We start from the raw sequence: 13515 nt of genomic DNA, 5'->3' as shown, positions 1-13515 counted from the left end.
CACTGCTCCCCCCCATCTGCTAAAACTCTTTCCCTTCTGATTGACTCCTGGCTCACCTTTCTGAGTCTTTCCCAGCCATTCTGGACTTGTCCTCCCTTCAGGTAGTTTGGCCTCCCCATGTTTCTACCCAGAGGCGTAACGATAGGGGGGGCAGGGGGGCACGTGCCCCGGGTGCCACTCTGGGAGGGGGCGCAGCGTGATGCCCCAGAAAAGCTCCACCACCAAAAAAAAATTTTTTTTCAAAAAAATTTCCCCCAAAATTCCGGGCGGCAGAGGTGGCTGGTGGTGGTGGGTGCTCCCACTGGCTGGCAGGAAAGGCGGCCACCCGCCCCCCGCACTTGCACTCCTGCAGTGCAAAGAGCGCATGCCTACATGACCACGTGGAAGTTCGAGCTGTTGTAAAGTAGAGCTGCACTCACGCCAGGAGTGGGAGTCCCGACCCTCCCTCCCCGACTGCCGCCTCACAGACCGGGACCCGCCACCTCTCCTGCTGCCCTTCAGTGCCGTTTCCTCCTCCTTTGCTGCGGCGGCGATGTGATTCTTCCCTTCTGGCTCGGAGGTACTGTACTGTAATAAACTTCCACGAGTGGATAGCAAACTTAGCTTGTCACCCGACCCTGGCAGGTTTGATTAGCTCAGTTATTCCGAGGCGACACGTCTAAGGATCTAGCCTGCTCTATATAAAATCCCGCCCCCTGCTATTCCACTTGCGAAGTGCACACAAAACCCCACCACCCCCCTCCCTACCCCATGTGTGGCGCCTTTCTTTGGATGCAGAGAGAGCTACTTTCAGTTTAGAAGACTGACATAAGACCAGAGCTTTAAAACACCAGAACAAATCCAGGCTTTTTCAGGGGCGGGTCCATGGAGGTCGCTTTGCTAAGCCTTTATCTTGGAGAAGGACAGTTGCGGGGCACGCTGTGCCTGCTGGAGCCGTCCCCATCCCCGGGATCAATAGCATTGTCTGCTCTCTCCGTGCACCTCGTTCTACAGAGAGGGCAACGTGAGCTCACAAGGGAGCCGAGCAGCCGCCGCCAAAGGCAGCTTGGAGGGTTAAGCCTGCTCTTTCTCCCTGCCCCGCCCCACCCCAGGGTACGCTCCTTCCAACGAATGAGAATGGACAGAGGTGAGTGGAAACAAATCAAGGAAGCCGATGGACTTGGGAGGTGTTAACTCCCCTAGAAATGGGACAGGAGGGAGGCGAGCACAGGCTAACTCAGAGCTGCACCTAGAGGCTGCGTTGACTTGAAGGTGGCTGCTCTATAGGAGAAAGGAAGCGGTTTTTCGGAGGAACCCTGTGGGCAGAGGGGCTGGGGACACGAGCCTGTATGCTTGCTTCAATCACTGCCTTCTCCCCCCTCTATTAAAACAATAGAGTTTTAAGCACGGATTTTGCACCTGTTATTTCAACACACATCCCTTTTGCCCCAAACAAATAGGGCCCCCGAGGTTTGAAATGCAGGCTGCTACGATTTTTGACCTCCAGATTTATTTATTTTTTTTAAAAGGTGGAGAAGGAGGGGTCTGATTTATTGGCTACAGATAACAAAGTCCCCCTTTCTCAGCATCAGGTGGGGCGGGGAGGAACAGAGCATCTCACAGGAGAGCAGCGGACTTTTTAGAAATGTGTCTGAAAAGTCACTTAGAAACGAGTCCGCCTGCAGGCATCCCCAAAGGGGCTCCCCGATCTCCTCATCAAACCCGGAGCGTCCTTCTAGACATGCAGCCTTCGACATGCTCTAAGCCCCAAGAATCTAGTCCGCTCCAAAGGAGGCCTTGGGCACGCGGGTGGTGGAAGAGCAAGTGCTGCCTGCTTCCCTTGGGGGGAGGGGGTTATTTACTACGGAGGACGAACGGCGAGGGAAAGCGCTGAATCGCTTCCTGTTTGGGACACTCAGGGTTTTACCCAAGTTGCTCCCCCTCTCCTTCCTTTACTAGGAAGTGGGAGAGAAATCGGGGCGGGAGAGGGATGTACTTGTGAGGGAATCAAGGAAGCGTTGCTTTTGGCGAGGTGGTGGAGTGAGGTAAGGCGGGCACTTTACTGAAACTGGAGTATGTTGCCCCATCTTTTATGGTAGAAAATTTCAGTCGTGACGCTTAAAGAGGGAGTGGTTTTTTTCTTTGAAAATCCTGATGCTCTTGCTCACCTCCCCCCCATCCCCAGGATGGCAGTATGCAGTATTCATTTGGAGCTAGCTGAGGACTATATGCTCATTTGGGTTGCAAATGTGGTTAAAGGTTCAGCTCTGAATCTGGAATATATATATTATTTTAAATGATTAAATTCATTTCACACACTGGTATCTTGCCTTCATTCACAAAGCTCAAAGTGGTGTTTAGCCTCACAAGAAAGTTCTGGAGTAGATTAGGCTTGTGATTTTCCCCAAACTACTGAATAGGGATTTGAATCTTGATATTCTGCATGTGTGCATCACATATTACATTCCATTGATTCTCTTTACTGTTGAGTTATTGGTCTGCTGGTTTTTTTACATTAAAAAAGAAAGTAATATATGATGTGTAGTGAGAAAGTTCTCTTGACCATGCAAGTTTGAAGTTGTTTGGTTTAGAGACAAACTCATTAACATAGGCCTGCAAATTGCAGGCAGAGGAATCCCATCTCCTCCTCCTCGTGTGTGTGTGTTTTCCCCTCCACAGTTGCTTTCCCCAACGCCTTTCTTAGCCCTGTGTGTGTGTGTGTGTGTGTGTGTGTTTTCCCCTCCACAGTTGCTTTCCCCAGCGGGGGGGGGGGGCGCAATTTCAGTGCTTGCCCTGGGTGCCGTTTTCCCTAGTTACGCCTCTGTTTCTACCGGCCCCCCAGTCCTTAGCGACTGCCCCTATGAAATCCCACCCTCCTCCTCCTCCTCCTCCTCCTCTCACTGATGGCCTCCCTCCTTCAGGAACCCCCCCCAGCCCTCTCTTCCAGTCCTGCCTGGCAACTCAGGCTCCTTCTCCCTTTACTACCTGACAGATGCTTGTCTTATAGATATCAATAAGAACAACTTCCATAGAAATCGTGGTCCATGTATTAAGCACATATGGTCCATACCCCCACAAGATGCCACCCCACAGGCTGCCTCCCTGCCCCCCCCCCACAGGCCCTCCCTCACCCCACTGGGGCATCCTGTGCATTTCCCCCACTCCTAGCCCAGGAGGGCTTCAGGCCTCCCACTCTTCCACCTCCCTTCTCTGACGTGAGCTAGGATTAATGCCCCCACCCCGTCCCAGGGCTGCAGCAGGAGCTCTTTCCAGGTTCTTTTCTTTGAGGTATCAGAGAAAGGCGCTTGTGGGTGGGTGAAAAGTAGCACTTGGAGAGTTCAGGGAAACGAGGAAACCCCCGACTCCAATGCTGAGGATCACAGTGGTTCCGTAGGGGAAGCTGCATCTGTTGTATTTCTAACTGTCGCGTAGATGTTAAAGACCCATCAACCCTGGCGGGTTTCAATCCAACATCACAGACCCGGCTTGAACTGAGAGATAACGTGCCTTTTATCGACGTGAGCAGCAGATTCGCAAAGAAATAAGCCCCTCTTTGTCTCCTCCTGCCTGAGATGCCAGCAAAGAGTTAAGGTGAGAGAGAAGGGAGTCCTAGAGAGGTCAAAGGGGATCGTGATTGGCCACCGCAGTTTCTTCCTGCTCCGCCCCCTTCCCTTGGGGAGGAAGACGCGAGAAAGAGGAGGACTCCACATCCGGGAAGGATCGTCTTTGCGGCCGGCGGGGAGCCCCTCCAAGCGGTCTGTATGGAGGGGAGCTTAGGAGGGGGAGGGCGAGAGGGAGGGAGGGAGGGAGGGAGGGAGGAAGGAAGAACGAAGATGAAGGGCAGGGAATCGAGGGAAGAGTGAGTGGGTGAAACCCCCGGGGGAGGGAAGAGCAAAGCCTAGGAAGTGAGTGGAGGGAAGAAAGTCACCCCCAAGCAGCCCCCCCCGCCCACTTCAGCTCATGGGGAGGTGGCCTGTGTGGGGCTGATGATCCCTCTGCAGTTCCTCCCAAGCCGAGACAAGCTTCTTTGTAAAAGGAGGAGGCTTTGAGGAGACAGAAGCCAGTTTTCCAGCTGCTTGCCCTCAATAGCTTTGCAGGGCCCTAACGGGAAAGACTGACAGTGGTCCCTGGAGGAGGAGGAGGAAAGGGGGAGAAGCAGATCTGCCTGGAGTATTTGGGGAGGAAAGAGGGGTGGGGGAGAGAAGGCTGTTGTGGGCAGCCGGGGACACACAGCCACCTTTCTGGTGAGGAGGTGCTGCATTGGTCTGTGACTTGCAAAGGGAGGAACCTCCTTCCATCCCCCAGACGCCCTTTGGCGGTTTGGCTCCTCTCCTATAAAGGGAAGTCTCCATCAGGAGCCCGAATAATCCCCTTTCCTTAGTGAAATGCCTCCACGACTTGAGGGTGTTCTACTTCAAGCACAGAGCCACATTTTTGCTTTGCAATACTGAGTGGCTTCATCCATTAACCAGTTCCTGCTGCAGGGACAAGTCTGTTGATAAAAGAACTTTGGCCTTCTTGGAGGCTGCCTTCGGAGCACGGAATTAGAGATGGAAATGCAATCAGGTGGCCCAGAGACCATCAAGGCTGGGAGCAGTGAGGAATTCTGGGAAAGGACTCCACAGGAAATCCAGCTGCATGAGGACACGCTCCCTTCAGATGTGCAACACCAGCGCTTCAGGCAGTTCCAATACCAGGAGGTTGAGGGGCCCCGACAGTTTTGCAGCCGACTCCACCATCTTTGCCGTCAGTGGCTCAGACCAGAGCAGCACACAAAACACCAGATCATGGACCTTGTGATTCTAGAGGAGTTTCTGGCCACCTTCCCCCCAGAGATGGAGGGCTGGGTGAGAGAATGTGGAACAGAGACCAGTTCTCAGGCGGTGGCCCTGGCAGAAGGTTTCCTCCTGAGCCAGACAGAGGCCAAGAAGCAGGAAGAGAAGCAGGTGAGAGAGTTGGTTGTTGCCAGATTTGGCTTATTTTCAGCCACATTTTGGGTTATGCCCCATTTGACCCACGAGTATACCTCTTAGGTGGGTTCTCTTCATCATATGTTCATGTATATAAAAATTTGATACCCCACCTTTCTGCAAGACCTCAGGGTGTCACTAATACTAGAAAGCAGTCAAACTAATTAATGGTTAGGTCTGCTTATTGAAATAGAGAATCATATAAGCAAGGAGAAATGTCCTTAATTTCCCCAGATTTCTCTGAGAGCCCTTGCAGGGGGAAGTATCCTAACCCTTCTTCCACACACACACACCCTACCATTGCCATTTCTAAGGCCTGCCTCCCCATTCCCTGCCTGGGATTTCTGTTGGTTTTTCAGGTGCAGGGGCCATTAGCAGAAGCAAACCCCAATTTTTCTGAGGCAGAGAAGACTCTATCAGACACCAGACCGAAGCGGCTGCACAGAGGGAGCTCTCAGGAGGTTCATGTTGATACCACTTCACTGGGTAAGGAATAATGGATCCCACTTCTGCTGGGTCTCCCTTAATCCCATGTGCCTAAAAAGGGCGACTTCTTGGTCAACCTGTCTAAGGCCTCTAGCCTCTCCTGCACAAGGCCAGAGATGTCTTTAGAGCAGGGGTGCACAAGTCAAATGCTGTGGTGGTCTGAAAGCAGCCATGGCTTGGTGTGCAGAGGCTGAGGTCAGTTTTTAGACCCTAAATTTAGGGCACTCATGATTAAAATTTAATATTAATTAATTAATTGAATTAAATCAAATTAAAATGAAATTCATGAAAATTAATGGAATTAAAATTAAACTGTAGAAGCTCTTGCAGGCCAAGGTGAATCAAATTAAACTAGCTGGGCCGGGCGCAGAGCATCTGTGCCTCCACTGCCCGGCTGGCCTGCTTCTTCTCCCTCCCCCCACCCCCACCCCGCCCAGCACTTTCTGGCTGGTGGGCCGGCTTGAAAGCTAGCCCGCGCCTCTGCCCACCAAGAACACTGGTTGCTCCCACCGGACGGACCAGCCCATCACTGCCTGCTCCCGGAAGCTGGCTGGCTGCTGCTGCCTGTTTCTCCTGCTGGCTGGGTGGCCCCATTGCTAATTGGCAGCTGCTTGCGAACTCTCGCGAGAGCTGCCACACATGGGATTAGCGACATGTACACCTAGGAGAAATAAATATTTAGATTGGATTAAATTTCATAACCATTATTATTATTTATTATTTATTTAAACTATTTCTATACCACCCAAAACGTACAAGAAAACCCTTATGGCAACCAAACCCTTATTGGATAACCTCAGATGTGATGGGGGGAGGGTGGGTGGGGGCAGCTCTCTGAGATGGTGTGGAAATTCAAGCAGAGTCATTTCTTCCTCAATCCAGTTGTAATTTAGGAATTGATTGAATGGAGGAATCCAGTTGGAACATAGGTGGGGGCACCACTCCACAGGTGCGAGGGCAAGGCGGCCAGTTCTGCGGGCTTGCTTCCCTCCTCAACTCCCAAGCCTCCCTGTCCTCCTTCAGTTGGGGCTGGGAGCTTCTTGGAAAGGAGGGCGGGTGGCTGGGAAGGCAAGCAGAACGCTGCCTGGCCCCCCTTTCTGCTGCCCTGGCTCCCAAGCCCTTCGCTTCCCTCGGGGCTGGGCATGAGGGGGCACGTGCCTTCTGATGGAGAAAGAGTGTGCATGCATGCCATCATTCTCGTCAGGAGGGCAGAGGGGCTCAGGAGGGTCAGTGCTGTTCACTGCCAGAAATATGTCCATGGGTGTGGTACAGGACAGACTACTACTACTACTACTACTATAATATTTATAGACCGCTCATCAACCAGAGTTTTCAAAGCAGTTTACATAGATAAATAAATAAATGAAACGATCAAACATGTCCAAGGGATCAGTGCTTTTGCAGGGAAGGGGCAGAAGCCAACAACACTTCCAGATCTCATCCTCCATGTGCTGCTCTGCCCATCAAGCCTGCAAGGCAGTGATGCTTCCTAATGTAACATTGTATTGCTCTACAAAAAAGGATCGCTTTTGTCTCCCTTAGTTCATGGAAGACCACTGGAGGTGTTGACAAGATCATGGCTCCCCTGTGTGGATGGAGAAACAGCTTCTACCCAACCAGATCAGGTAGGAGAGGGATCATGTGGGGGACAGCCTAGGTGCCTGTCGCTGAGCCTGAAATAATATTTGCCTCTCTGTAATCTGCCTACTGGGAAGGCCAAGAGGCCATGAATCCTGCCAGAGGAGTCTTAGCTGCTTCATTTTAACTATCCTCAGAGATTTGTGTATGGGCAGGGGTGCACCTAGGTAATTTGGGCACCCAGACCACCCAATCACTAGCTCCCGCCCCCGCAAGGCCACACAAAACCTTCTTTGGGAAGCCCACCCCGCTAAACCTCTGCTGGTTTTCCCCCTTTTTTCTCTTTTAAAATTTCTTACCGTGGCTGAGGTGTGGCTGCAGGGGTGGGAAGTGGAGTAGCCCTCTTCCCCTTCCCACCCACCCACCCACCCCGGTGGCAGAGACCAGAGCGACGCTGGGCCTGTCCATTCAGACCAGCGTCTTTTACTGACTGCAAGAGATCAGTCGCTGCCGCCACAGGGGGAGGGAGGGAGGGAGCGGGAAGAAGGGCTGCTCTGCTCCCCCCACCTCCCACAGCCAGCCCTCAGACACTGTAAGAATTAAACAAACCAACAACAGTGGAGGTGGGGTGGAGTGGGCGTGGGGTGGCTGCTGGAGGCCCCTGGCCCTGGCCATTTGGAGGGCCCCTCCTCTGGACCTTGGAGGACTGGACTGGGCCCCCAAGGTCCGGGGCTTAGAGCACCTCTGTGTTATAGGGGTGGGGGGACTGTTTTCTGACCTGTGAGTCCGATATGTTCTTGTTTCAGGGTGCCGTGTCCTTTGAGGAGGTGGCTGTGCATTTCACGGAGGAGGAGTGGGCCCTTCTGGATGCAGACCAAAGAGCCCTGCACAGAGCAGTCATGGAGGAGAATTATGAGAATGTGTCCTCTCTGGGTAAGGCTCCCTCATTCTTCAGGAATGGCTGCTGCTTCTTCCTTTGTTGGGAAGCATTCCTTGTTGGTGTAGTCTTATGGCAGGATTGTTGGGACTCTCTGCTGGGTGGGGGGACACTTGTCCATGGACTGTGGTTGGAACTGTTGTTGTTGGAAGTGTTCGGTTTCAATATCGAGGGCTTCTTGCTGGCTTGCCTTGGGAGGATGTGGAATATTCTGTGAAAGTGCTTCTCAACCTGGGACACCAGGGAGAGTTTTTTGTGTCCAGAAGCAACCTGGACTGCGTACGTCTTCCTTCTGGGGAAGTGGGACCCCATCCTTGGTACTATTATCAATGTCCTCCAAAAATTATTTAGTGTAGTTGTCTCGTATATAAACAATCACCTCTCTTTCCATGTTTTTATCTATGAGGACTTGCCTCCTGCTCGTCCTCCCTGATGTGTGAATGTGTGTGTGTCCTGCATGGTGATGGCTCACGTGTGTAAGTGCGTGCGCACACACTGCACAGGCACAGTCTGAAAGTTGGGCAGAAACAGCTGTCTGCCTGGCAGCCTTCTCATCCGTGCAGGTCCGGTGGATGCTGTAAAGGTGGTGCTCCCGCATTTAGGATAATAGAGACCAACTCCCATCATGCACAGGGTTCCTTCACAGCAACCCATTCAACTTCACAGCTGGGTGGGAAGCCAAATCTAAGTTTCCATAGGTCACCTTTCTACACCACACCATTCTTCATTTAATGTCAATCACTGGAGATGGGTTTCATGATTTACTTCCTGTTCTGAAGCCCATTTTGTCATTTTCAGTAGCAAATAATTGGCTTTATTGCTTGATTTGACACTTTAGCCCTGGAATCTAAACTAGGCTTCTTTTTCTTTCTCTCTCCTTGCAGGTGATGGGTGGAAAATCAAGACTGAAGGAGAAGCATGTGGGTCACTAGTAGAAAGAGCAAGAAATAAAAAGAAAGGACAACAGAGAAAAGCAACAAGAGAAAAGCAGGAAAGGAAGAATGAATCTCCTCCTGTTCATGCTGGTGACTGCCAAGAAAAACCAATCCAAGAAGAAATAAAGGGAAAGCAAAAGAGGAAGGCCCCCTCATGTGAAAAAAGCATTGGTTATAAATTGCGGCTTAAATGTCACTGGGGAAAGAAGAGAAGGGAGAAGAAACCATTTAAGTGCTTGGTGTGTAGAAAAAGCTTCAGTTGGAGATCAGATCTTAGGAGCCATCAAATAATCCACACCAGAGAAAAACCATTTAGATGCTTGGAGTGTGGAAAGAGCTTCCGTTCGAAAGCATATCTTAAGAGCCATCAAATAATCCACACAGGAGAGAAACTATTTAGATGCTTGGAGTGTGGAAAGAGCTTCATTTGTAGCTCACATCTTAAGAACCATGAAAGAATTCACACAGGAGAGAAACCATTTAGATGCTTGGAGTGTGGAAAGAGCTTCCGTTGGAGAGCACATCTTAGGAGCCATCAAATAATCCACACAGAAGAGAAACCATTTAGATGCTTGGAGTGTGGAAAGAGCTTCAAACGGAACTCACAGCTTAGATTTCATCAAATAAACCACACAGGAGAGAAACCATTTCGATGCTTGGAGTGTGGAAAGAGCTTCACTCAGAAATCAAGTATGAAGAGCCATCAAATAATCCACACAGGAGAGAAACCATTTAGATGCTTGGAGTGTGGAAAGAGCTACAGTCAGAGCTCAGAGCTTAAGAATCACGAAAGAATTCACACAGGAGAGAAACCATTTCAATGCTTGGAGTGTGGAAAGAGCTTCCGTCAGAGATCACATCTTAGGAGCCATCAAATAATCCACACTGGAGAAAAACCATTTAGATGCTTGGAGTGTGGGAAGAGCTTCCGTTCGAAAGCATATCTTAAGAGCCATCAAATAATCCACACAGGAGAGAAACTATTTAGATGCTTGGAGTGTGGAAAGAGCTTCATTTGTAGCTCACATCTTAAGAAGCATGAAAGAATTCACATAGGAGAGAAACCATTTCGATGCTTGGAGTGTGGAAAGAGCTTCACTCAGAAATCAAGTCTGAAGAGCCATCAAATAATCCACACAGGAGAGAAACCATTTCGATGCTTGGAGTGTGGAAAGAGCTTCAGTGGTAGCTCAGCTCTTAAGAACCATGAAAGAATTCACACAGGAGAGAAACCATTTCGATGCTTGGAGTGTGAAAAGAGCTTCAGTTGTAGCGCAACTCTTAAGAACCATGAAATAATTCACACAGGAAAGAAACCATTTAGATGCTTGGAGTGTGGAAAGAGCTTCAGTCGGAGCTCAGGTCTTAAGTACCATGAAAGAATTCACACAGGAGAGAAACCATTTCGATGCTTGGAGTGTGGAAAGAACTTCAGTCGGAGCTCAGGTCTTAAGTACCATGAAAGAATTCACACAGGAGAGAAAGCACTTAGATTCTTGGAGTGTGGAAAGATCTTCAGTCAGAGCTCAGGTCTTAGGAGACATCAAAAAATCCACACATTTAGATGCTTGGAATGTGGAAAGAACTTCAGTAGTAGCTCAAATCTTAAGAACCATGAAAAAATTCACACAGGAGAGAAACCATTTAGATGCTTGGAGTGTGGAAAGAGCTTCAGTCAGAACTCACATCTTGTAAGACATCTAATGATTCACACAGGCGAGAAACCATTTAAATGTATGGAGTGTGGGAAGAGCTTCAGTCAGAGCTCAGCTCTTAGGAAACATCAAATAACCCACACATTTAGATGCTTGGAGTGTGGGAAGAGCTTCAGTCGAAGCTCAGCTCTTAAGAACCATGAAAGTATTCACACAGCATTAAAACCATTTAGATGCTTGTGTGGAAAGTGGTTTAGTCGGAGCTCAACTCTTAGGATACATCAAAGAATCCACACAGGAGAGAAACCATTTAGATGCTTGGAGTGTGGAAAGAGCTTCAATCGGAGCACACATCTTAGAGAACATAAAAAAATTCACACAGGAGAGAAACCATTTAGATGCTTAGAGTGTGGAAAGAGCTTCAGTCAGAACTCACATCTTATAAGACATCTAATGATTCACACAGGCGAGAAACCATTTAAATATATGGAGTGTGGGAAGAGCTTCAGTCAAAGAGGAGGTCTTAAGAAACACCAAGAAATTCACTCTCATGTTTAGAATCGGTGAGCAGAAAGAGTTGTGACCTGGGCAGCAGCATCAAGTCACTGTGCTCACAGAACTCTTTTTCACCAACACACACATGAGTTACTGATTGTCACGCAAAAGAAAAGTTTGCATGTTGGGAAGGAGGCTATATTTAGAATGCTTCTTCCTGCCATTTAGTTTTTAATGTGCAAAGTATGTGGGTTCATCAGTACCCAGAATGTTGGGGGCAATATGCTAAATCATTGTAAACCGCTTAGAGAGCTTCCAGCTATAGAGCGGTATATAAATGTAAGTGCTGTTGCTATTGCTATAATACATTCAGTTATGTCAGCTGGCAGAAATTGTTGATCTCAGGTTTACCATCCCAGTGAGATCTAGCCTGTTAATCTCTAGGCTTGACTACTGCAATGCGCTCTACCTGGGGTTGCCCTTGTATGTCATTTGGAAACTTCTGTTGGTTCAAAATGCAGCAGCTAGATGAGTCTCTGGGGTGTCCCAGGGAGACCATATTATGCCTGTTTTAAAGCAATTGCATTGGCTTCTAATTGGTTTCTGGGCCAAATACAAAGTACTGGTGATTACCATTAAAGTCCTAAACAGTTTAGGACCAGTTACCCAGGAGAGGACCTACTTCTGCATGATCCCCATCACACATTGAGAGAGGTCTGTCTCCGGATGCTGCTGGCCCATCTTGCAGTGATGGGTGTGGGCCTGCTCTGTTGTCACTCCTAGGCTGTGCAATGTGCTCCCTGTAGACCAGGGCTGCTCAGCTTCAGCCCTCCTGCAGATGTTGGCTTACACTTCTCATAATCCCTGACTGTGGACCACTGTGGCTGGGGATTATTATTATTATTATTATTTTTACATTTTATATCCCGCTCTTCCTCCAAGGAGCCCAAAGCGGTGTACTACATACTTGAGTTTTTCTTTCACAATAACCCTGTGAAGTAGGCTAGGCTGAGAGAAAAGTGACTGGCCCAGAGTCACCCAGCTAGTTTCATGGCTGAATGGGGATTTGAACTCTGGTCTTCCCGGTCCTAGTCCGGCACTCTAGCCACTACACCACGCTGGCTCTACAACTTATGGGAGTTGTAGTCCAGAAACAGCTGGGGGGCTTAATTTGAGCAGGCCTACTATAGATGTTCATGGTTTAACATCTTTGCCATCCTTCAAAAGAGCCTTTAAGACACATGATCTCAATGGGCAGTGTGGTTCATAGGCAAGAAGACATTCTCTTAACATTTCTGAATGTTCTAAACTTTTCAATTGCTGTTTTTAATAGTTTTATTTCTTGTGTTTTATTTTTGTGAACTGCCCAGAACCCTTGGAGTGAGGTGGTATATAAAATACATCGATAAGGAGAGGCAGGCCTACAGATGGGGTATGCCCATGTCAGTGGCCGCTCCTCTGGTCAATGCCCCTGCCTAGTTTCATAATAAACAGATAGCATGTAAAGCTTAGGGAAACGTACGTTATGAGATCATTTGGAATGATTCCATTTTGAAAGGAGCAGCAGATCTAGAAACTGAGTTGCTGGTATTTTCACATATAAAGTCTGTTCCGTAGCCGAAGTATGTTGGTGCCATTCTCCACACTGTGTTTCAAGGCGGTGAACACTCTCCTTGCTGCTCAATGATTAATGATCAAGGACTGGATCCCCCTGGTGCTGCACAGAGGCGGCTGCTCCCAGCGTAGACATCCCCGCGTCGTTTCTCGCATTTCCAGCGCCTGGTGGGCCTCTTCTATTGGAACCAGAGTATAGAGGGCTAGCTGGGAAGGCATGTGGGCACACTAGACATCCGAGATGGCCCACACGCCAGCCTGCCCCATGAGCCCCTGTGGTCTCTGGAATGTGAGGAACAGACAGGGAATGATTCACTCCTAGAACAGCTGCCTCCATCTAGTACGAGGAGGGTGCTGCAAATTCATGGGAATGGAGGGCCTAGAGGCTTATGGGAACGGGCAGAGCCTAATTCACGGGAATGTGGGGAACAGACAGGGAATGACCGACCATCTCAAGGCAGTCTTGGAGGAAACTGATTATCTAGATCAGGCATCCCCAAACAATAAATTGTGGCTAGGAATGCTGGGAGTTGTAGTTCATCAACATCTGGAGGGCTGCAGTTTGGGGATGCCTGATCTAGATCCATTTCAAACTGGCTTTAGGGCTGGCTATGGGGTTGAGACAGCCTTGGTTGGCCTGATGCCATTTCTGGAAAAGCATGTTATAGAAATCAAATTAAAAAATAAAATAATGCAGCAAAGTTGCAGAAGCCACGCAGATAAATCTCTGTAACAAGCACCAAGCGAGCCCTTCTCATCACAGACCAGCACCTGTACAAGATGGAACCTAGGAAAGAGTATTATTTTTTTTATTATTATTTTATTCTATTTCTATACTGCCCTTCTAAAAATGGCTCAGGGCGGTT

General features: G+C 49.1%; 1 protein-coding gene across 6 annotated transcripts; it reads left to right on the top strand.

The window, feature by feature from the left end:
* The first annotated feature begins 1096 nt into the window (after positions 1–1096).
* On the top strand, positions 1097–12544 carry LOC128347431 (oocyte zinc finger protein XlCOF6-like). Of its 6 annotated transcripts, none has more exons than XM_053302079.1 (7): positions 1097–1126; positions 3412–3570; positions 4452–4925; positions 5309–5435; positions 6978–7060; positions 7820–7946; positions 8835–12544. In XM_053302079.1, exons 3-7 carry the CDS (start codon positions 4530–4532, stop codon positions 11096–11098), a joined length of 2997 nt encoding a protein of 998 aa, XP_053158054.1. In that variant the 5' UTR covers positions 1097–1126; positions 3412–3570; positions 4452–4529; the 3' UTR covers positions 11099–12544. The 6 variants fall into 6 exon arrangements, with proteins under 6 accessions (XP_053158054.1, XP_053158052.1, XP_053158055.1 ...); XM_053302077.1 differs by lacking the exon at positions 1097–1126 and adding an exon at positions 1860–2024; XM_053302080.1 differs by lacking the exon at positions 1097–1126 and having other exon boundaries at positions 3367–3570.
* Positions 12545–13515: the final 971 nt, after the last annotated feature.

This window comes from Hemicordylus capensis, chromosome 2, assembly GCF_027244095.1.
Source record: "Hemicordylus capensis ecotype Gifberg chromosome 2, rHemCap1.1.pri, whole genome shotgun sequence".
Taxonomy (NCBI): Eukaryota; Metazoa; Chordata; class Lepidosauria; order Squamata; family Cordylidae; genus Hemicordylus; species Hemicordylus capensis.
Note: the sequence above shows the minus strand (reverse complement) of the source record. Positions and strands in the feature narration are given on the sequence as shown.

What these genes read in the sequence shown, in the direction of transcription:
- LOC128347431 (XM_053302079.1), top strand. Translation starts at nt 4,530, where the DNA reads ATGGAAATGCAATCAGGTGGCCCAGAGACCATCAAGGCTGGGAGCAGT. An exon ending in AGAAGCAGGAAGAGAAGCAG is followed by an intron (nt 4,926 to 5,308) that starts GTGAGAGAGTTG and finishes TTGGTTTTTCAG; the next exon opens with GTGCAGGGGCCATTAGCAGA. An exon ending in CTTCTACCCAACCAGATCAG is followed by an intron (nt 7,061 to 7,819) that starts GTAGGAGAGGGA and finishes TTCTTGTTTCAG; the next exon opens with GGTGCCGTGTCCTTTGAGGA.